At 35.5% G+C, this 25,005-nt stretch overlaps 1 protein-coding gene across 2 annotated transcripts; it reads left to right on the top strand.

Annotated features, from left to right (window-relative positions):
- The first annotated feature begins 136 nt into the window (after positions 1 to 136).
- On the top strand, positions 137 to 24,934 carry LOC139690346 (ATP-binding cassette sub-family G member 5). 2 transcript variants are annotated; one of them, XM_071587749.1, is made up of 13 exons: positions 137 to 438; positions 517 to 634; positions 4,098 to 4,321; positions 5,600 to 5,744; positions 7,430 to 7,583; positions 8,912 to 9,081; positions 11,148 to 11,382; positions 17,801 to 17,918; positions 18,018 to 18,111; positions 19,673 to 19,811; positions 21,202 to 21,384; positions 23,217 to 23,470; positions 24,253 to 24,934. In XM_071587749.1, exons 1-13 carry the CDS (start codon positions 382 to 384, stop codon positions 24,387 to 24,389), a joined length of 2,028 nt encoding a protein of 675 aa, XP_071443850.1. In that variant the 5' UTR covers positions 137 to 381; the 3' UTR covers positions 24,390 to 24,934. The 2 variants fall into 2 exon arrangements, with proteins under 2 accessions (XP_071443850.1, XP_071443849.1); XM_071587748.1 differs by having other exon boundaries at positions 5,597 to 5,744.
- Positions 24,935 to 25,005: the final 71 nt, after the last annotated feature.

Below are 25,005 nucleotides of genomic sequence, written 5' to 3'. Positions count from 1 at the left end.
CAGAAGATTTCACAGGAAACAGATTCCACCCAATGGCACCTGTTATGACGTAGGAGTTACCGCGAACAATAAAAAGACCCAAAGGAATGCGGTTCCCTCCTGCCACCTGTCGGCGGAAGAATGCGATAACCCCAATGGTGGTTAAGTGGTACTTCTAGGGGTCATAGGCTGTGATTGAATTCCGTGCTGGATGTTTGTAAACATAAACAAGGAAGCTGATGAACTGGAAAGCGTTTTAATAGGTTATTAAGGATTAAGCCTGTGCTACAGCTTTTAATAGTATCCTCTAAAACTAAGGGGAAGACTTTTTTGTCATGGGAATTTCAATGCGTGCTTAGATCTTGAATAGAAGATTTTAAGTAGTATACCCATTTTGCCGCGATGATATCTAGAGATAGCCCTATTTTAGAATTGAGTAATGTGTTCCATTCTGGTCAGGTGAGAATTTACTCTTGTGAAGCACTAGGAACTACGTACATTTTCCTTGTCTCTTTTAAATTTAATATTCGATTGCAGGTGGAGAATGGAACATGGTTACAGAGAATTATGGGGAGCGTCAAAACGGGTTTAATATTGAAAGACATATCTTTGGAAATCCATCGGGGTGAAGTTCTTGCAATTTTAGGATCAAAAGGTAAGTAAGCCGAAATTAAATATGTATCCCTTAAAGATTAAATTCCACCCAAAAATAAGGGGTATCGGAGCAATAATTTTACATGTAGTTGTTGGCGATATAGAGGCAAATGATATTGGTATTGCTTTCGATATCAGAAATGTCTATATTGGGAGCTAAACCTTTGGTATCACAATGTTTTCAATCAAATTCATCTCGGGTCTAGTACGGCTCGGTAAACTTAGAGTGTTAATTTTTAATTGGTATAGATTCGAAAGGTCTATACGTACATTTTACTTAATATATAAATGTAACTATATCGCGGTGCCAGTACATTAGAAGTTATGAGAATTGTGATAGCATTTGTACTGTTTTATTGTTGAGAGGTGAATGATAAATATTATTGTCCATCTACTTCACATTAACTAGGAAAACAGTTTTTTTATCAAATTCTCCCTCACCTAAATTCCTTGAGGTCTTATTTGGTTTTGTTTTCTCCAAAATGTAATTATAAAGTTTGCACCATGAAGTCCAACCCCTTGTGGGCACCCAGTATTGTGTGCACACACTATCAGTCATCCTATTGTAACCTTGGTTCAGGCTTTATGAAAAGGACTAAAATAAAATTGTGCTCATTCAGTATTAAACAGTTCATGGGCAAGTTTCACTTTCTTGAAATATTATTCCAAATATAATCTGTTATAAATAGTTTTGAATAATATTAATTATCTCTGAAGCCCCTAAAAGATAAAAAATCATTGAAAAAAACTTAATTGAACAAATGGCTCTCAGGAATCTCCCTAACTAATTTTAGGATGCATACTGGTAATTTGTAATCCTATGAAAGATGTTGCATGGTTTTCCCATAGCATTCATAGATGTATACCTGAATGATAAATGGAACTAAAACATGACTGACTACAAAGCAGGTGTCACTGTTGCATTAAGGAATGAAGTCGCAAATAGGCCACTTCTGGTCCCCTGAATAATTTGGGGTCAAACTTACCTGTTTCTTAAAATACCCAGGAGTGAATTTAAATTTAGTAATGTTGGCACTGAACAAATATCATTGAGGAAGCAAATTATATTAATAATAGTGGCATGCATCATTTTCAAATATCTTGTTGAGTGACTCTTTGTTCATGCTTGAAACCAATCAGGGTCTTGCTGCTGGGAGGTAGGGGAATGGAACTGAGAGCAACAGATCCCAACCTGACATCCCACTTTGCAATTAGCCATTCTTTAATTCCTCATACTTCTTTCCTCCCTTCATTCCATCCAACTTGCCTATCCTATTCCTAGCCCTTTGTTGCTAGCTAACAATCTCCCCTCTATCACATTCTCCAACATCGCATTATTGCCTATCAAAGTGCTCTGCATCCATCTCTCCTCCCTCCTGATTTATTTCAACGATTCCATCTCCTCCCCGCCATGGTAAGCACTTCCTTTTATTCTTTCTGTCTGTTTTATGCTTTTTCCATCTTTATCCATGCTCACATTTCATAATTCTCCATCTACACCTATCTTCTTGTTTCAACAACCATTTTTCTGCTCAATATTAAAGTTTTCCTTAGCCTTATCTTAACATCCTTACTCGATGTCTCTGTCATCATTTCCTTCCTCCTTGAGAAAGCTTCTTTGCCTAATACAATTCTTCTTCCAATGCCCCTTATACTTTGACCATTTTGGTCGAAAACACTTCTGAAATAGGTAAACTGTTCCACCTGCTCTAGTTTCTGAACCTTTATTTTGATATTGAATTTAGATAACCTTTCTCGGAAACCTCAACCTTTGTCTTTACATATGCCACTGTTGAACTGAGGTGATAAACCTTCTTGATGAATTGAATTTCCTCCCATACCTCTTGTACTGACTTTCCAATGCTTTCAGCAAAACATGCAATCCTTGCAGCAGCTGAGTGGCTAACTAAACCATGATCATCTACTAACCGTAATGATTTTATGAATTCTCCAATAACCTCCATTCCTATTCCCAGTTCTTTTCATGCCTCTTGAATCATTTTCTACATATATACATTGAAAATCACTGGTGGTAATGAATGCCATGCCTGCCTTACTCCTTCTTCCTTCCTCTTTCTAAAACTGCCCATCCTAACTCTTCATTCACTACTCACAGAAATGCTTTCTAAAACACATATAGGTTATGGATAAGTCACCTATCCCTACAATCAACTCCTATTTTCTTCTATACATTGATTCATTCTAACCATTCAACCATTTTGAATGCCATCTTGTAATCTGCCTAACAAACAAATGCATCCTGATTGTAATAGTTGTTCCCCTCTATTATTGAAATCATTACTACAATGGTATCATACATGCATTTCCCTTTGCTGAAGCCAAACTGATCATCTGAAAATGATAATACAGTAGTAATTTACATATTCTGTCACTTGATTCTTTATCCAACCTTAGTTTCTCTATATGGCGAATCATGCAAGTTATATGTACAATATGAAGAGTAAAGATACAATTTTTTAAGTTGTTTCAATTTACTGTCAATAATTAATTTAATTTTTACAAACATACAAAGTTTGTATAAAAAAGTACTGGTTACAATTTTTTCTTGATATGTGAATGAAATGCTGAATTCAGATCGTCGGCTAAGTGTGCGTATGAGGGCAGATTTTATTGGCATTGATAAGATGACAATGCACACCATTATGAATTAAAATTTGGCGTTAGAAAAGGTCTGCGCTGAACTCATCTCGAAGGTCTTGACAGATGACCAAGAGCAGAGTTCAGTGTCTGCTTGCAAAGACCTTCTACAACGGCATAGTGATGATTCCCCATCCCCCTTACTTTCCCAACTTGGCACCAGCAGACTATTTCCTATTCCCAAAAGTGAAATTTTCCCTCAACCATGGAACCTTAAGTGCCATCAAAGAAGCTTGTACTTGTATCCTTAAGGACCTTCCGGAATCTGGCTACAATGGAGCCTTTGAGTCGTAGAAAAGCCAGTGGCAAAAGTATGTCGATGCTCAAGGAATGCACTTAGAAGAATTTCAGGCATTTTAGCAATATCTGGAATAAATCTATTTTTCTGGAACTTATCTTGATGCTTTTTATACACGCCATGAATAAAGAAACGTAGTAAATATTTTTTTTTCTCTATGTGCCTTTTAATTGGTACTTTGAAATGTTTTCTGATCAGCCATTCATGTATCAAGTCCAGGGCCCAGTTGGGAGTTAGTCAGATATAGTGAGGTAATTGCTTGGCCAGTGGTGCAGCATAACATTTTTCAAACCCAATTTTAAGTATAGAATATACACTCAATAGTATTCCATCACCTTAAGAAAAAGATTGATTGCCTTGATTCCTAAAGAGGAGTGTGTGATCTACCAAAGATTGCTTTGGCCTATAAAACTCCAGTATTTTGTTAATGCTACAATATATTGAATTTTGAATGGATTTAGTTTGTTAATTGAAGTTATATGAACTGCAAGACATATATTTTCAACAGGCAGTGGGAAGAGGGCCTTGCTGGATGTAATATCTCGGCGAACTGAAGGAGGAGACATGAGTGAAGCTGCAACTCGAGGCCAAATTCACTTGGGAGGCAGTGTGTTAACAAGGAAGCTTTTTCAGGAAAGATGCGCTTATGTTACTCGCCGGTGCAATCTACTGCCTGGGTTAAGTGTTCGACAAACACTCGAGTATGCTGCCTCATTAACTATTGGGTCAAAGGTATATATTCACTTCTCAAGTTATTTATCCAGAGCCCAAGCTAGTACTTTTAATACTGCTATCATGATACCCGAGGGCTGTACAATAAAGAGTGATCTTACATTTTTCCATTTGCATAATTTATCATGGCAAAAATTTAACTTAGTGCTGCATTCTCTTCAATGACATTTCAATTTAGTATTACTATGCAACCAATTGATACTTTTTGTTTTGAATTTTGTGTTATCAGATGCACAATGAAAGTTGTAGTGATTTTTTATCCCAAAGAATTGGCAAGTGAATGTACTGTAGAAACAAAATTAAAGAAATTAATGACTTTGAAGTGAGATTTACTTGTAAAAGGTATTATGTTTTGATCTCCATTCAAATGGAACTGAAATTTAATGCATGTGTTCACTCTGTCATCATTGGAAGATTTATAGTAAGTCACTTTCATTAAAAAATTGTATATTATTATTTAAGTGTACAACTCACATGAATGTATTCCTGGTACTATAACAAGGGCTCTGCTTTTCAAAGTTTTTGAAAGTGGATTGAAATGCCTTTCATGCAGACACATGCTTGTGTGTCAAATATTAATTTGGTGCAGAAATGTTTTGTATTTGGTTATAGGGAAATACTTAAAGAGACGCTTAAGTTTTCAAAATCAATTTCAGGTCATTTTTAAAAATACCATTAAGATGTGAAAAAATAAAAATTTTATAGATGTTTGAAAATTTATGGAAATTCTTCATTGTTGGGTATTAAAAGGTGACACCCAAGTCAAGCCATCTTTAAGAATTTCAAGAAGGCTGGACATTCAAATATGTAGGGCATATATCGTTAACTTTCATAGTTGAAAAGAGTTATTTCAAAAATATTTGGGGCTGGAAGTCTTCATCTCATTATTTTTTCTTTGTGAGATAAGCATAATAAATAGTTGATGAATAAAGAAAGTGTCAGGTGTTATGATTGGTGAATGGTTTTTATTTTGCTGTGTCTTGATGTCTTTAGCCATTTTGTAAATGCCTAAAGCTTTTCTTGTGTAAACTTGATGAAGTTAATCTTTCTATTCAGCTAAGAAAAATACAACATGCTAGCACCTACCCTTTATAACTAAGGAATTCAATGCAAAGTCATCAGGTACTTAATTATTTGATCACAATCAAGATGCTGGCAATTCCAAGCTAATGGGATGAAAACTGTTTCAACGTCTTGGTACCATAGTGTCATTTTGCCTACCATTTCATGTTGCACTCACTTTTCTAACGTTAATTTGTTTGGTGGTTTTATAAGCAGGCATCAGGTCAGGGAAGAGGTTCTCGAGTTAGACAGGTGATGGCTGACCTTGCCTTAACCCAGTCAGCCAATCGGAGTGTAAATGATATCACTCGGTGTGAGAGGAGAAGGCTGGAAATTGGTATACAGCTTGTAAAAGATCCAGGTGAGATATATAATGAATTAGTACTCCTTTGCAATATTATGTGGAAATCATGTAATTTTGTACCTCAGAAATGTTAAAACTTAAGTCGTGTGGAAAAAGTCAATGGATGATATTTTTATTCACCGATATGAATAATAACTCAATTGAGAGAGTGAGATTGCATTAACTAACACAAATATAGACAGACACACATAAAAAAGGGCACTCATACGTATTCCAAAATTTTCGGTGGCCGAACCTCCTTCTGTAGACAGAAAAAACTGACGATGAGGATGAATGAGAGGAGGGCTGTGGATGGAAGGGGGGGGCTGTGGATGGAAGGGGAGGGCAGAATTCTGAAGGGTGGGATGATTGGCTGATATTAATTTAGGTAATTACAGGTGTCTAAAATCTATCTGTATGCCTGCTCTATTGTCTTAAGTTTGAGTGGACACTTGGCGGTTGGGAGGGATGTTAAAATGGCCACACTATAGCAATTGGTGAAGGGAGTGTTGTGGTAGGAGGCATGTTTCAGCATTGGGAGCAAGGCAGACAGGGAGGAAGGTTTGCAGGAGCTTTGTGGTTATTAATCCTAATATTAAGGGATGTGGTTCACAGACCAATGTAAAAGGCAGGGCATAGTTCAGGAGACAAACTACATTGTTGGAGGTGAAGGAGGAGTGAGGAATGGGTGGGTGAGGGATGGGATTTCAGTTTTAAAAATTGGACATGTAATGCATCTTAGTTCATTGCTGGGCATGGGAGTGGCTTAAGGATGGGGCAGAAATTTAATAATTGGATTGGTTGATTAGAGGAGATCGGATAGGCTGTAGATTCCTTTGTTCAAAAGGGGTTCAGAATATTCTTGTTCGAAGAGGGAACGGTTTAGATTTGAGAGGAATTCATCAATAGAGTTCGGATGATTTTAGATTCTGTGTCCATGTAAGGAAAGGGGAGAAGGGGATGGAGCATTTGGTATGGTAATATCATTATAGTGGAGGCATTGCTGTTTGTTTGTTGGTTTTATATGTATAGAAGTGTGGAATATATTGTCTTGTAGTGACATCTAGGAAGGTGATTTGGGAGGAGAAAATTGTAGAGGTAAAGAAAACTGGATGAAGCGTTGAGGTCGGAGATGAAGGTTTTTAGGGAGTGAGTACCTATGGCCAGAAAAGGAAAACATTGTCAACATATCTGACAAAATAGGGGTTTCAGAGGTTGTTTGGACTGAAATTCTTTTTCTGCCAGACCAAGACAGAGGTTGTCATTGGATGGGCTGAACCCACTTCCGTTGGCCCAACCCTTAATCTATGCATAGGACTTGCTATTAAAAGAAAAGGAACTGTAAATGTTAATGGGTAAGGATGAAATCAGAAAGGCTAAGAAAAAATTCAGTCTTGGGTATGTGTGGCTTTGGGAGAGGTAATAACAGATGGAGGAGTGACCTTCTGAGTGGGGATGTGGAGGAATGGACTGATGTGGCATTTGGGGACCCAAATTACTATGTCCATCTCAGATACTGAATTTTTACCTCCAATAATTTTGGGAATCCATGGTGAATCATTGAATTAATATTGGGGAATCAGTGTAATTAAATATAATGATTCGTGTGGGATGTCATTATGATAAATTAATTAGTTTTTGATATTATTAACTTGGTCTAATTCTCATTATGAATATATTTTTAATCAACTTGAATGCTCCAGTTTTACTTCTGCTGGATGAGCCAACTAGGGATCTTGATCCACTGGGAGCATATCTGGTTTCATCAATGGTGTCAGCAGATGCTCGACGCAATGGGAGAGCTGTTGCTTTGACAGCAGAAACACCAAGATCTGATGTCTTTCCATTTCTGCATCGGTAAGTTAAGTTTTGGATTTTAATATAAAATATTTATGAAAAGTATTTGTTCGGGATAGAAAAATGATTCATGATATCCCAATGATCCAATGAATGCGCCAATGGTAGTCCATTGTATTGACCATGAATAATGCAACAAAAAGATTAATGATTTTTACATAACAGAAGAGAAAAGTCACCCAAGCTATTACTGTTACTCAAGGTATTTTAATTTCATATGCTAACCTTGCAGGTATTTAAAAGTGACCATAGATAAATATTACCTCTATATAAAGAACTTAACTAATTAATTGTTCAGTGTTATTATGGTTCCAATGCAAAAGGCAGTGGCTAATAATGTAATAATTGCATTCCTGACTTCCATAAACAACAGGGAAAATCTTTCAGCTAATCAATAATGGAAGGGGAAAATATTGTTTGGCCAACAAAAGCAAATTAAAGTCAGGGCAACAGGTGCTGGTTTAAATAAAAAAAAAGGCCCTTCTCTTGAAGAGGTGAACTTTAAACCGTAAAACCATTATGTTGAAAAGATTGAATGAAATCCTCCATAGAAAACTTCAGAAGGACTGCCCTGTGAAAACTAACAGTATTATTATTATTATTACTTTTTATTTGCCCAGAGATCACAATACAAAAATACCAGGTGGGTGGAGTATGTACATGATATAAGGCACGTCAAATGAGGAGCAAAGACACAGGCTCAGTTAAGATACATAAAAGAATAGATGTAATGGAATAGCCATGGGACAGAGGTGAAGTAAATAAAAAAAATCAGCAGCAGATTTGTAATTAGGCTTGAAGTATTCCAAAATGCATCATCTTCTAGCTCTTTTTGAAGTTGATCAACCAGGGACCAGCCTGACTGACTTGTTGTAACAGACAAAATATAAATGCCTGATAATTGAATAAGGTTGAATGTCTAGTTTTTACTTAATTTTAACTCAGAAGCAATTGAAATTAGGTTTATCAATATTGCCAAAATCACTTATATGTTCCATGACTAAATGTTCCATCGGGCATGTATATATACCCATGAATTTTATAAATGTTGATATTGCTAATGATAGGAACAGAAAACATGAAACATTGCAATCAGCTCCTTTTAGATAAAACTAAAATTATTAGGTGCATTGTAGGAAACTTCCACAATCACCACTATATTTTTCTTTTAAATCAGCGTTCTTGATAGCATCAGTGAAAGGATTAGATGTGAAGTTCAACGGGGCATGGTAGATAATTGATAACTTGGGAACTATTTGTCATATCAAATGTTGGTGGAACATTAGATCCATGAAAGGAATTACTGTGATATATTTTATTTTCTATAGTGTGGCCTTGCTTTGTCTGGGTGACCTCCTGTATGCTGGTCCCGTATCTTCAGCAACAATGAGTGGAAGCCCAAATGCAGACAATCTGATGAGAAGGCATCACTTACTGGCATATTTTGCAGATATTGGTTTTCCTTGCCCTCGAATGGAAAATCCTCTGATGTATTATTGTGAGTTTACTCATACGCCCTGCAGGGTTTGTGATTTATTCGAATCTAAATTCAGCCAAGATAACCATGGTTATCACTGGGAATTTTCTAAAAATATACTTTTTGTATGTATGGTCTAGAAAGGCTGTGATAAGTATGCAATTATTTCTTTCATTAGAGTATTTAACACAAGTAGATTTGGTTCTTTAATCCAAGTTGTGAAATAAAGTGGTCATCAGGAGGAATAAGTAGATAATATAAGAGAGACAGTGCACTTCTATGGAAACACTTAACAGTGATGGGTATTGGAATGCAGTGATAGGCAATGGAAGTGAGTAGAGTCAGATAGGATAATATTGGTACCCATTCCAAAAAAGTGCAAAGCGGTGGCATGTAAGTAGTATGGGACTTAAGTTTGATTTCACGTGTAGCAAGTGTAGTCATAATGATCATCAAGAAAAAGATGGAAAAAGAGCAAATGATTACTTTTAATAAGATAAGTTTGGGTTAGGAAAAGGGTTGGATATGCATGCTGCCTCAGCATAAATGAGGCCACTAGTAGAGAGGAACATAGAGTAAAATCGGGATGTATTTGTATGCTTCATATATTTTGAGAAGGCATTCAATTGAGTAAATTGGGCACAATGAATTAATATTTTGCAAAAGACAGGAGCAGACTGGATATATGCAAAACATACCCCGTGCCTTTACATGCTTCAGCCTGCACTGATGTGGATAGCGAATGTAGAGTCTGGAAGTATGGTGCTAGACAGGGAACTATGACAGGGATGTCCATTATCACCTATTCCCATGAACATACAGGTGTATGCTGGGGAAATTGTTAGAGAGGCATGGGAAGGGCTAGAGACAGAAGTAATACTAAGCGGGAAACTTGACTGATTGGTTGGATTTGCAGATATGAAGCTTTTGTTAGCAGATAAGCAAAAGAGTTGCATTAATAGTGCATTAAAGAATCAGTATGATAGGCATGGAATGAGAAGTTAATGAGGTTCTCAAGAAATAGGAAGGGTAACATAGGCATCAAAGCCAGAGGAAATAAATTAGAACTGTTCACAACTTTAGTAAGTTTTTGGAAGATGGGTGTGTATTCAGATGTGAGTGTGTAGAAGAATGTAAAAAGTAAAATGGTTAGAAACAAAACGAGCTGAGAAGTTATAACAATGGTAGGTTAAGAGAGAAGATTACTGAGAGATATGTGAATGCAAGACAAGGGCATGCAGGAAATATTGAGAGGTAATGGGATGCTAACATTCATAAGAGGGAGAATTCTGAGAAAGCAATGTAGAGAGAAGAGAAGAATATGGGTCTTGGAGGTATTAATTATGGTATAAAGTATGTTGAGCTAAATAATGAGTTATATAAATGTCTAGTATTGTGTCATGTTCGTCAAGGTTTAGGAGTACAGTGCCACTGCTTATCAAAAACCTAGCAGAGCCCGATAAATTTTTTAGACTACTCTTAATAATAATCAAAATCAGGTTCATTGTTATCTGTCAAGCAATATTTTACATCTATCTTTTTCTATAATATTTGTATTTGCCAAAAAAAATGAATCAGAAAATTGTGCATTTGAACATTACCGCTGTAAGAGTATACTAAGTATATAAGGTGTAAGTTTGGTTGAGAGTAACAAAGGAGAAATTCTGGGTAGCAAATACAGAGGGCTAACATGCACCTAAATTATCATTCAAAAATACCCAAGTAGTGGTTAACATGGAAAGAGAGATATGGCCTTTTTCAGGTACTTGTGTGTGTGGAAATAAAATCCAGTAATACATCCTTGCAACTAGTAAATTTTGCTCAGGTGTGATCCAGATTGATAATATTACAGTTGATTGACTGGAAAGAAGTTTCTGAAAAGGCAATAATTACTGTAACCTTTGTGAAACATGGTCTGTAGAAATTTCCATTCTGTGGTCATTTACATATTTATGCCCTTCATTGGTTTTACATGCTTGGACTGGTGGCTCATTTTTGCAGTTATTTCATATCAAAGGAATGAATAATGCTAAGTATCTTTTGATTTACCATAGATATTTTTAAGAATTAAATTTATCTCTTTGCAGTGTGCTTATCAACTGTTGATAGACGCTCCAGGGAAAGATTCATGGAGTCTAATCACCAAATAGCTGCTCTGGTAGACAAGTTCAAGGCTGAAGGTGCTCCTTATAGGAAAGCATTTGGCTTCGATACTGATGAAACCCTTGGTGGTGGACCGATGGGGATGGGTGTACCTCCCCCCCCTCTACCCCCTCCTTTCAGCAAGCCAGGAGCTTTGAGAGTGGCTAAAGCACTTGTGAGGTGAGATCAACCACATAGTGGTGTAGTTTTCATTTACATATCGTACAGTTTAAATTATCCCCTGACATAAGTGATTTGGCCTGTGCATGCTGTGGATAATCAGCCACCTATTTCACAACATAACTCCACATGCTCAATAAAAATATGAAAAGGATAGTTATATCTATACCCATGAAAAAACTGGTTGTATTGAATATTTATGTGCAAATTAATGAACTAGATATTAAATTCCATCATGCTACCAATATTATATTTAAATTTATTCAATGCAAATTCTTCAATTCACTGTAGAATCATAACTTCGATCAAGGTGTCAGAAGTAGTAGTTTAGTTTTAGAAACTAAAAAATGGAAAGACAATTACAGGGAAAAAAATAGTCAATAGATACCAGCAAAATACATTGATTCAGGATTGTACATTTTTTTGCGACAAGTAAAATATTAGAGTACATATTTGAAATCCATAACTTTTATTTTGCAAAAGTACATGATTTTTAGTTGTTTTAATGATAGATTTTGTACACTCTCCAATTTTTTTATTATTTATTTCTTATTGTTTATATATTATATTTTCTGAATTCATTGTGACTTTTTTGCCTAGCTAAATTTAAGTGCAGTTTCAACTATGACAAGGACTCTGACTTTCATTTAGCTCAAGCTGAAGTACTTTGGCATTGCCCTAATTATTTCATCCTTGTGCTTCTAAGCTATCATGGTAGAGTCCTGGGGCAATCATACATTCTCACTACTATTCTCAAAACTTCTCAGCCAAAGCTGTGGACTCTAAAAATTTGGGATCATAGATGAAAATGGGACAAGGTGATGTAGTAGAACTCTGAAATACACTTTGACCCCTCATTTTCTAGATTTCAATGTATGTTTTTTCCTGATTTTTGTGTAGCTGTATTTGTCAAGGGCATCAACGAAGTCAGTCTTATCATAGCTTTAGTTATTGCCAGGGACTGAGCTTAAAGTCATATATACCAAATGCAAAATTGTCTCACAACTAAAAGACATATAGTCCTCATCAAGAATTTCTGATTAACGTATCATATGCTTGATTTTTTAAATAGTCAGCCCCTTTCCTGATTTTATGAAGAAATTGGATAAATTCTGACTACTGAGTTTCCCCAGTATAAGTGACCACCCTGTTGATGTTAGAATCAGATTTCACCCTGAGTAAACTGTGTGCCTTACTAATACCTCTATTTATATACATTTTGGAAGTAAACACATCCATAGCCATAGTGAGTACATCAACATAATTTAAATCAGTGATCCCAGTAAATAACACATTCATTGCTAGTGTAAGTACTCAAAATGCACAAGTGAAGTGTGGACCATGAGCCTGCAAACAAATACCAACTACCAGTCTTTGCTACTTACCTCGTGGTATGGTACTGCCATCGACAAAATATGAAGGCTGGTGTGCATCCTGAAAACAACTTAAATCCTATGGCAGCTACATCATCACCCTTGCCAAAAGCAGAGCAAACCCTGTTTTTAAAATATGGCTTTATTCATACAAATCTTCAATTGCACTGATGAATCTTCAATTTCACTGATTTATGAACAAGGGGAAGGTTGGCATACTACATGAATGAAAAAATCACACATTTGCACCACAATTTCATCATGAAACATCACTCAGAATAGTAGCAATATAAAAAATATGAATTAGCTTTAAAACAGAAAATCATGTTCTTTACCAGAAAGACTCATTAAACAAAATGGTATTTGTAACTCAGTTGTTAGCAAGAAGGAAAAACCTAGCAAATATTAAGAACAAGGTACTGAAGTTATTGGCATCATACTTTTACATTACACTATATGCATACAAATAAGCAAAGGAAAATACATTTTATGTCAACCATGTTACAAAATGTTTAGGAAAGTGAAGCCTTATGCCTGATTACTGAGGAATAGGCAATTGTAGGGAATAATCAACTGGCTGGACACCAGGTTACCAGTACATTGTGGTACCAACAGCTTTCCCTTCTGAATTGGCTTACAAGTCACTACTTACAAAAGCTGCTTTGATGACATCAATAGATACTGTGACATTACCTCCATGAATGCACACTTAAATGTTGTTGAGCCATAATGGATGACTGGAAAAGGTCCATCATCATTCTAAAGAGGTGTGAATGTTATAATTCTGAATAAACATGCACAACCAGATCTTTGAAAATAAAAATGTTTTTTGAGTCATGGTAATTGGCTGGCTGTGGCTGGAACTTGTGTGGGCAATTTTGAAAGGTAGTGACATATTCAAGAGTGGCTAACTCTGGATTTTAATAGTCAGAAAGGACCTCTGCTAGGAGCCTCAGAGTCTGTCCATAAACTGTGTCTGCAAGTGAGGTCTCAATGGCCTCCTTCCATGGTGGTCATAAACATAGATCTGCTAAAAGGGCTTCTGTCTACTCTTGGCTGACATGACATCAGACTGCTGCCTTAAGTTGGCTGTAAAGGCACCTCATCAATCCATTGACTGCTGAGTTAGGCTATGGTGAGTTTCATCTTTTGACTAAAGAGGTCGCTCCGGAATTGCCGACCCTGGTCTACAGAGTACCTCTTCAGTCAAAAGATGAAACTCACCTGTATTTGGTAATATAACTAGGAATGCCAAAGCATGAAATCCATTACTGAAAAAATATATTTGCAATTGCCTTAGCTGTCACGTCTGTAATCGGAAATGGTTCAGGCCATCAGCTGAAACAGTCCACACAGGTCAATAATTATTGAAAACAATGGGTGCTATGAAGTGGTCCAACCAAATCAATGTGAATATGACTGAATTTGTCTTCAGTCGAGGGTAAACAGTTAATGATGCATACCAGGTCAGTTCAAGAGCTCTAGCAGTACATACTGGTAGAGCACTTGCTTGCAGGCATGGAAACAACATTCAAATTTGGGATTCCATAGAATTATGTCCTTGCCCCTTACATTCCCAGCCAGAAAGTGACTGAGGGAGGTTGAAGCTCAGTGGCATGGGGAATGACATGATCATAAAAAAATCGCCATTTCTAATAATTGCTTCAATTTATGTATTGTGGGTGGAAGGGGGAATTTTTGTAGAATTTCCTCTTTTTCTAGGAGAGGTCACATACCTCCCTTGAAAACAAAACACTCTAGAAATCACACCCTCAACATCAAAAACACATTTGACATGATGTATGATAATTCTGTGCCTTCAGGTAATCAAACAACACCCTTTAATGTTTCATGTGATTCTCCTAATCGACTGATGTGATAAGTGATCAATGTAGACATTTTTAAGCACCTTATCAATTAACGTAAACCAAGCATCAATAAGCAAGATCCTCCATGGAATGCAGAGGGCAGCATCCTGAAACTTTTGGGGTTCAAAGCATGGTAGTTACCATGTAGGCACCAGGTTAAGGACAGATGTCCTGATGGGGTGGTTATTTCAGGAAATTCTAACTGGAGTCAGAGATATGGGGAGGAACCACTGATTACTTGCACATTGTTATGGTTGTGATGGGTTACAATCCATACAATGGAAAGTGTCTGAGCTCTGTCCACTAGCCATTTGTGCTGTCCACAAAAGGACATAATGGTGGGAGTTAGTGCCAATCATCACCTAGAGCACTTCAGCAACTACTAATTTCCACATAAACTTCTGCCAGAGACCCAAGGAAATGAATAAGGTGATGCACCTTTCATTCAGCAAGCTTCAATTGCTTACAGGTATCACTCTGATCTCCTGTCTCTGACTTCTTGGATATAACCCATGTTGAGATTTCCCACCACAAACCAAAATATGGCCTTATCTTCCATGATATTCGGTTAATTGTATCCATAGTAACTTTGTGGAATTGCTTCATATCAAAATGAAATACACTATGTTATCCCACAGAAGAGCTTTATTGTACGACCCGGGTTTCGTCGAAGATCGACATCATCAGGTACAGAATATTCCCAGTCTGGGTTTAAATACATTTTTCAAACTGTGAGAGGGGGGGGCTGGAGGGGGTGAGGGAGGTTTGCAAAAATCGTTAGGAGGTGATTGGGATGAGAGGGAGAAAGGGTTAGGGTGTGGAGATGAGTGTCCATCTATCCCCAATAACTATCCCCCTATCCGAAAGAAACAAGAATAAAGAACTTGGGATAATTAAACAAATAGCCATTAGCAATGGGTACTCTTCTAGTCTTATAGACAACCTTCACAAGAAAAAGTTACGTAGGCAAGCCATCAATAATATCTATGGGGAGACAAGGGAGAGGGATAATAAATGGCAAAAACTTAACTATTTAGGAGACATTAGCCACCAAGTCATGAAACTCATGCCCGGATATAAATTCGCCTTCTACAACCGGTCCAATCTGAAAAACATGATTTGCCATACCAAAGATAGGGTGGATATCATGGAAAAAAGTGGGGTCTACAGGTTACACTGTGACGAGTGCTCTGCCATATACATTGGCCAAACAGGGCGTAAATTCAAGGAAAGGATCAAGGAACATGAAGCGTGTTTACGCAAAAAGAACCCCGCCTCCTTGTTCGCGAAACACCTCCTTGAACAGGAACATCAGAGTGATTTTAGACCTAAAATTTTACACTTGGAAAATAAGGGACTCAAGCTCGACTGTTTAGAGAAATTTGAAATATTAAGAAATGTGTCCGGGTCAAATATTCTCCTTAACGATGTTATAGACTCTTCCCATTCCCCCCTCCTTAACTTAGGTAAGTACCTAGGTGCTTTACCACCTGTGGTGCCTCCCCTCCCCTCTCCGTCAACCGCCGTACCTTCCCAAGTTGGACACTCATCTCCACACCCTAACCCTTTCTCCCTCTCATCCCAATCACCTCCTAACGATTTTTGCAAACCTCCCTCACCCCCTCCAGCCCCCCCCTCTCACAGTTTGAAAAATGTATTTAAACCCAGACTGGGAATATTCTGTACCTGATGATGTCGATCTTCGACGAAACCCGGGTCGTACAATAAAGCTCTTCTGTGGGATAACATAGTGTATTTCATTTTGATTCCATGATATTGGTTAATTTGAAAAGTCCTTCCTTCCACATGATAATGATGCACAGCATCGAAACCATGGTCATAGGACGTTAAAAGTGTGTGGAAGTGTAAGTTTCTGTTATTTTTTACCCTCATTAAGTCCTTCCTGTTGACCTAACCAGACCTGAGGCTTTGTTGGACAAAATGACTGCATCCGCATAGTAGTTTCTATTATTTGCGTTTTTGTATCACTGGATATCCTACTTTTAGGTGAACACTATTCACACTTGCTAACAGACCGCATAGCAGATTCACATTTGAATCACATTAAGGTAATCAATTTTAGCTGCCACATCAAGGCAAGATTGTAATTATAATTTAATCACCAAAGTTTATTCACCATTAATATATGTGTACAAAATGCGCGAGTGGACCATGCATCAATAAGTAGTATGAACCAAGCACTAACTGCTGGTAATTTTATCATATGCTGCTAACTTTATCATGGTGCTGCCATCAGCAAAATATGAAGGCTAGTATGCACACCCAATTAACATTCATTCTATGGCCACTGCAGGGATGTATCAAATTTGTTACCAATAATATTGAACTTATAATATCCTTAAGCCTAAAATTGTTGTTTCTTGTTCTTTGAAACAAATAAGGCCAAAATTAGCTTTTTTTAAATGGCAATGTGTATGATTTCTATTGGCCGTAAATTATGGTGTTCAAGGTGTGTTTTTTCTTCCCACCCAGTATGTGATTCATATGCCATTTATGGTTTCTATATTTCCTTTCTATATTTTCCCTTCCTTTTCTTCTCTCCCAATGCCACCCTCCTAGTTGTGTACCCTCCCTTCTCCCAAGAGCTTCGATACCATTTGACCGTAGGGGTGGGTAAATGTCATTGGCTCTGAGATATTCAATCCTTGTTGTGTTTTGTCTCTCGGATGGTTCAATGCTTTCTTGTCATTTGAACAATGTGATAAGTCCATTGCTTAGGGAATTCTTGTTTGCTTTTGGTATTACCAATAACATCATGAAGACCTTCCTGATGTTTTACACTGTAGGCCACAACTTGTATAGGATTGTTCAGATAAAAATCTTATTTTTTGTTTTATTATAATGTATTCAATCATATTTTTAACTTTTAATTTGATGAAAAATGACGTTCCTAGTGAGTGCATATCTTACAAAACATAGGTGAAAATTTTTACTTTCCATTTCAGAAAACATTGTAAACAGGATTTATGCCGGAAGACTGAGTTTTTTAAATAAACAATGTAATGTAATAACAGAAACAGAAAAATCAGGGAATATTACTATAAAATACACTATCCCCAGTCATCTTAGTTCACATTTTACAATTTTCACTCTGATCCGTAGTTATTTCTCTCCCCTTTTTACTGGAGTTGTCTAACCAATGCATCTTTATTCCAGCCGTCAAATTTCATCAATATTAAACTTCCGACTGTCTGGTTTGACTCAGCTTTGTCTACGTGTACTTTCTCTACCGCTGTTTTTTTTACTACTCTGGCTCTTCTACAGTGGAAGGGAGGTAAGTGAAGATTTTTCAGAAGGAAAATTTTTAAATGGTTGTGCACATTAGGTTTGAAATACCTGAGTAATTTTCTTTATATTATTTTTATTTTTGCAGGCATACCAAAGAACCTACGTGTCAACTAATGGTCTTATTTTCAACTTCCTGGCTGGCTGCTATTTCATTTCAATTTTTTCAACTGTTTGTACATGTAAGTATTTAGTTAAATGAAAATGACCTGTAAATGTAATTATTTGTACCCATTTGTATACTTTTTTATGGGTGCATTACACATTTGTTGAGCATGCATACATTTATTCATTCATACAAAATAAACGTCTCCATTAGTTATAACGTATTTTCCCATCAATAACGCGCACCCTATATATAACGACCTCCCATAACTTTGAAGTTATTATGAATTTGTAAAGATACTGCGTGCCCAGGGATTCATAGTTATCTAGAACGTGTATAGATGCCACGCATGTTTATTTGTATATATACATATATATGTGCGTAAAAATTATATTAATTGTGTGTAAAAATACGTCTATATCCATACACTAATAGATGGTTACAACCAATGAATACATGTACTTATAATTGCCTGTGGCTATATCTACCACAAGTAAGCTAGAAGTCATCAATTTCACGAAAGAAAAAGGAAATCGCGAGGCTGCCAGGATTTATCCATTAATTAATCTTTTAAATCAAAGTTACATTCTAGTTGGGAAAAGTGGATGATGTCTGGTATGAAAGACTACACAGAATCAGGAAGAATTAAAGGAGTGTCTTTTGAAGAACCAAGCGTTGGCAGGGTGTCAGGGGGACCTGTGTAAAAATTGGATTTGAAAAAGCTTTTGGCAATATTTCAAAGTGATCTGCCTGAAGACATAATGAATGCACTTAATTCATTTCATTGTGATTCAGGTGATGAATGTCTTGGACTCAAGTGATCTACCTACCCTATCATATATTTATACATATGCGTAAATAATATGACATACTCTACTGATAAGTGAAGTACTATATATTAAAATAAAGAAGTACTAGGTATTAGAATAAATGAAACATAGAAATTATATGTCTCTTCTTTTTCTCATGGGTTTATGAGATGAAATAACTGTTAAAGTTACAGATCTCTATAAAATAGAATGCAATTAGAAAGGCATGCTTCCAGACTAATTTATTTTTGCGAGACTTCTGTAAATTATTTTGTACATAGATTTGTAAATGTTTGAATTTTTTCAATTTTCATTACTTAACGCGCATCATTATTTTTATGATCATCTGAACATTTTTGTACTGATAACACATGCATTGTCAATGGGAAAATACAGTATTTAATTTCCTAATTTTTGGTAATGCTCAGCGGCAAAGTTGATGATATCACAATTGTATCTGGTTGTAGTAATGAGGAAAAATTTCAGTTTAGTGGGTCCAGAAAGTCAAGTCAAACATGTTTCAATCATTTATATAAAAGCAACTCAAATATCAATCTTATCACTGATTGTCTAGGAATTTTGAGTTCATGAATATTTCCAAAATAAGTACCCTTTCCGATGAAATACATATTTACTTCAATCTGAACAGCATTTCCGTGGAGGCTGAAATATTTTCAAAAGTTGTCTAGTTGGCATGGAATTTATGCATAAGCATAGATACGCTCATGTTTTGTTCAACAAATTTATTCCTATGATGAGGACTGCTTAGGCAAAATGCTGCATCTTTTGTATTTTGATGATAAAATATGTCACCTTTTCCCTTATCAGTTCCTGTTCATCGCACACGATATTTCCAAGAATGCCAAGAAGGACTTTATGGAGGATGGTTGTTTCATTTATCATATTCTTTAGGAGGCCTTCCCTTCTCCGTGATATCTACTTTAGCATCATCACGAATAGCAGTTGAGTAAGTACCTTGTTTCCAGTCAATGAAATTAACTCTCATGGCAGCCGAATACTGTTTCTCTATAGTTACTCACTACTTGGATAATTTCCCCAAGTTTTCATCACCTTGGTTAATATATATATATATATATATATATATATATATATATATATATATGTATATGTGTATATATATATATACATACATACATATATATATATATATGTATATATATGTGTATATATATATGTATATATATATACATACATATATATATATATATATATATATATATATACATACATATATATATATATATATATATACATATATATTTGTGTGTCGCTGAAGAGCGTTCCATTTTGAAGATATTTTACATATATATATATATATATATATATATATATATATATATATATATATATATATATATATATATATATATATATATATATATATATATATATATATGTATATATATATATGTATATATATATGTGTGTGTATATATATATATATATATATATATATATATATATATATATATATATATGTATATATATACATATGTATATATATATGTATATATATACATATGTATATATATATGTATATGTATATATATATATATATATGTATATATATATTTGTATATATATATGTGTATATATATAGTATATGTATATATGTATATATATACATATATATATATATATATATATATATATATATATATATATATGTATATATATATATATATATATATATATATATATATACACACACACATATATATATATAGTACAATACACAGTAACACACAATGCATTACTTCTATATCTTCAGATGAAGACGGAATGTTTCCGTCGAAATATCAAGAAATAACGTGTGAGTGTTCTTCTTTTTTTGTGTTTCTATATTGTGTTTTACTGTGTATTGTACTATTCGGCACTTCCGTGTTACGTCTACGAAAGCATATATATATATATATATATATATATATATATATATATATATATATATATATATATATATATATATAAGCATATATATATATATAAGCATATATATATACAGGTATATATATATATATTTATGTACAGCTATTTACTGACTTTTCTGATTCATAATACTACTACTTTGATTACAAAAGTATTGGGACAAATAGGCTCTCAATATGTATGATTCAGAATAAGTCTCTTGTTCAATTTATAATGAATAAGTCATAATAAACAAAAATTGCTTGAATAAATGATCAAGATATTTCCTCTTAGTTTTCATTGAGACAAATGTTTTTAAATAACTTTTGCATTTGAAGAGTTAATAATTTTCTGCATTTTTATTGAGATTTGTATGTTTGAGGAGCTTCTCTTCCTTTTTATATATATAAATTTTCTTATTCCTTTCTTAGGGTCTCAGGACTTACTTCATATGAATCTTGGCTGTATTTATGGGGAATATTTTTTGCCTGCCATGTGGTAGCAGAGCAGCAAACATTGGCTTTCATGCGAGTGCAACATTGCTCTCTTTCTGCAGCCTCAAACAGTCTTCTAACTTCGTCAATCTATCTCATTCTTGGCAGTGGTACATTAAGGTAAACCAAAGGAAATCATTTTTAAATTAAAATGCTTTTCCAAAAATTTTTTGTGCAACAATTTTTCCATTTAAGAAGAGGAAATATAATAAGTGAATCCTCTGAAATGATTGATCAAAATGCTGTGTATTGAAGATTTTCAGTGGAACATTTATTGATTTACTAGGCCTGTTCAAAAAATTCCTGAACTTTATTTATTACAATAAAATACTTCATTGACAAATTTTTGGGCCCCCTTCAAAGTAGTCTCCTCCCCAACATATACACTTATCCAAATGGTGTTATTTACTTTTTGAAACAGTCCTGGAAATCTACCTCTGAAATGCTCAAAAGCTTCTCCATGGAATCATTCTCCCTCTCAGAAATGTTGGGAAATCTTTTTCCTTTGAGTGGGGTTTTTAGTTAGGGAACATGATAAAGTCATGTGGGGCCAAGTCTGGTGATTAGGGTGGGTGGAGAAGCACAGCAGTCTTGTTTTTGGCTAAAAACTCGTGAGCTCTGAGAGACAAATGAGCTGGCATGTTGTCGTGGTGAAAAAACTACTGACCCATCCTCTAAAATTTGGGCCGTTTTCCCCTGATTCTCTCTCTTAGGTTTTTCAAAACCCCCAGGTATTACTCCGTGTTCACTGTCTTGCCTTTAGGAAGGCATTTTCAATGCACAACCCTCCGAATGACCTTATTAGTGCTCTGTTCATCTGTTTTTAAGTCTCCCTCTCAATCCCTTGTCTCTCTCCGCGGGGGAAAATTCCTGCTACCTGCGATGTTGGGTCGCATTCCCTGCCTTTTACAGTCTCCTTGGGGGGTAGAGTCTTTTTTGGTGCATGTTAATGTGGTATTGGTATTTCACATTCTTGCTTGTTGTGTCCTGGCTTGCATGTTGGATGGCTTTCGTGCTGCATCCTGGGGTGCAGTTGTTTGTTGATTTATGGCATATTTGTTTGCATGAGTATTGGATGAAGGGATTTTTGCATGAGTATGCACTGCTGTGGGTGTAATTTTCCACGTTGTTGTTTTGCATGTTGTATTGTTCCTTTTTACGGTTGGTGACCTAACACCCCCTGCCACACTCCCTTGCGGCGGCTTGCGGGATATTATGTAGATGAACCCTCTTAGCACCGAAAAAAACAACCAACATCACCTTGACATTTGAGCGAGCTTACTGAGCTTTTTTGGGGCGTGGGGAAGTTTCACGAATGTTGTGAAGATTGCACTTTTGTTTCTGGTCTGCTGTCATCATCAGGTGAGGCGCAAACTTGGCAGCGACTCAATACATCCTCAATTTTTTAGGCAGTATTTTTTAGCATGAACCAATTGAGATACCACACTCTTCTGCAAGTTCTATGACAGCCAAACATCGACTTGTTCAAACAAGATTGTTCACTTTCTCAATGTGGGGGTCATCAGTCGCTGTTGTTGGTCTTCTGGAATGCTTGTTGTCTTGCACTGATTGCCACTCCTTTCTGAACCAGGTAAACCACTCCTAACACACGGTATGTTTCATAAGTCTCGGCAATCAACTTATTGAAGGATTTGCAGAGTTTCACACAGAATTTCATAGAAAAACGTTGCTCCTTCAAAGAGCTCATTTATGTGGATACGATTTTTCACCGCACTCCACAAAAACCCCTTTACTTAAATGACCATTACTAATCATCAATGTAGTTGAAGGTGGTTATTTGGGAAGTTCTCACCTACACAATGCCTCTTAGCTGATTAAAAAATAGTCAACTGGAGGCTCTCCATTCAAAAAGTTTGAGAACTTTTTTAACAAACCTCGTCAAAATATAATGAGTGTTATTTTACCTAATAAATGCATATTTTAAATTTTAGGTCCTTAAAAGCACTTCCAGAATGGCTGTTTTACCTCACATATGCCACTCAGCCTCGTTATGCAGGATCACTTCTTGCTGGCCAACTGTTCTCGGTCAATCCACATGCAATCCCAAATTGCACTGCAGTGCCTCCTCTCCTGCCTCCTGGTCCAACCTATTCCAATATTGGTGTTTCTCAGAGAGAACCCATTCACCAGGCATTAGTAATTTCATGTGGCTATGATGGCCTCTCCTACTTGACTGAAAGATATGGTAAGTTTGTTCCTTCCATCACTTATGATTTTTTTCTCTATTTAAAATTAAAATTATGTTATTGCAAATACAACTAGATTTCCTCAATATGAGTAGATGACATATATAAGTTTACTGGAGTTACTGGAGGATAGGGTAAAATGGTCAGGGAATAGAATCTTCGTCGAGAATTCTAGTTCCTGTTCATTCATGTAATCTGCTCATAATGGAGAAACTTAATTGTATTTGCTTTGCTTGTCATAAAAAACTTAGTCGGTTTAACTATGGGTTTTTATTTGGGTTAAATTTCTTATAAAATGCCTACGTATATTTTTAAAAGTTGATTTTGTAGAGGTAAGAGATTTAGTGCTTGGAAGCTTACTTATTTTCATTTCCCTTTTGCAATGCATTAGACTTGTTCAAATACTTCTTTTGTAAAGTATCATGAAGTAGCTAGCTATATGTATATTTGTATATCCATGCCAGTGGATGGTGGGTAGAAGAGAATGATTAAAAGCTTTTCTTCCCAATTAGATAAACTTCTAAAAGTCTTTTCAAAAAAACTCTTCCTCCAGTAACTTATACTTTTTCCCATTTGAATCCTATTGGTCATGGCTGGATTGAATGTAAACATGCTCCAAGGTAGTATTGGTTGATATAATATCTGTTGATTTGCCATAATAGCAAAATCATGTTCATGCTTAATGTTGTAGTATTGTCATGTTAATGGTTGTTATCTTACATGTGAAGGAATCTCCCAGGTTAACTGAAAAACTATTTTGTTTTTACTGTGTGTTTTGCAGGAGATTCTGTTGCTGCCAGCCCTCCCTCATTTGACCTTGGGATTTCACTGGCATTTGCTGCTGGTGTGACTGTATTTGTTGGGATTCTTTTTCTACTTCCTCTTCCAGCTGTTGTGAAGTCAAAGTTTCGGGAATGAATTTCCCACATCTTGTATGTTTAAAGAAATGTCTCAAAAGGATCTATATTTGACTATGAGAGAAATTTTGAAGATTTTCATTGACATTTAATTGTAAATATTCACTTATTTATTTACCTCATGATATTGACAAATTTTATTGATTTTACTGACTAATGCTCTTAAATTATGTATGTATATCATTTCTTAGTTTGAGTATCTTTTTATTAATTAGAGATATAAGTTTTATACTATGCACTTGTTGGGACTTATTGGATTTTTACATTTTTTAATAAAGCACCACATGTATTTATCCAGAAACCTTGTTTGTCACAATGAAAATTTATTAAGATGACTCTTTCCAGTATTATGAATTAATTTTAAATGAAATGAATTCATTATAGGTTTACTGTAGAGGTTTTTAATGGAAGAATATGGTATAACTGATGCTGATAACTGATTTAATGATAGCCATACTACTAGGTATTTGTTATGGGTGTTTATCAACAAAAACCCACGCATGAATTGCCATTTTATCAATGGGCATAATTTCATGAGGGTGTAAAATTGGGAACTGGGTTGAAGTACATGATACTTCTTGAACCCTTAAAATGTGAAGGGTGCTAGAAAAACTTTC

This window comes from Hetaerina americana, unplaced genomic scaffold (genome assembly GCF_022747635.1).
Source record: "Hetaerina americana unplaced genomic scaffold, ioHetAmer1.1.p SCAF_3, whole genome shotgun sequence".
Classification (NCBI taxonomy): Eukaryota; Metazoa; Arthropoda; class Insecta; order Odonata; family Calopterygidae; genus Hetaerina; species Hetaerina americana.
This window is presented reverse-complemented; position numbering and strand designations above follow the sequence as displayed.

Bases quoted from the DNA above. Each gene is read 5' to 3' on its own strand.
- LOC139690346 (XM_071587748.1), top strand. From the start codon at position 382: ATGATATCTAGAGATAGCCCTATTTTAGAATTGAGTAATGTGTTCCAT. The intron at 439-516 runs GTGAGAATTTAC...ATTCGATTGCAG, and splicing joins ATGTGTTCCATTCTGGTCAG to GTGGAGAATGGAACATGGTT. The intron at 4,322-5,596 runs GTATATATTCAC...TGGTTTTATAAG, and splicing joins CATTAACTATTGGGTCAAAG to CAGGCATCAGGTCAGGGAAG.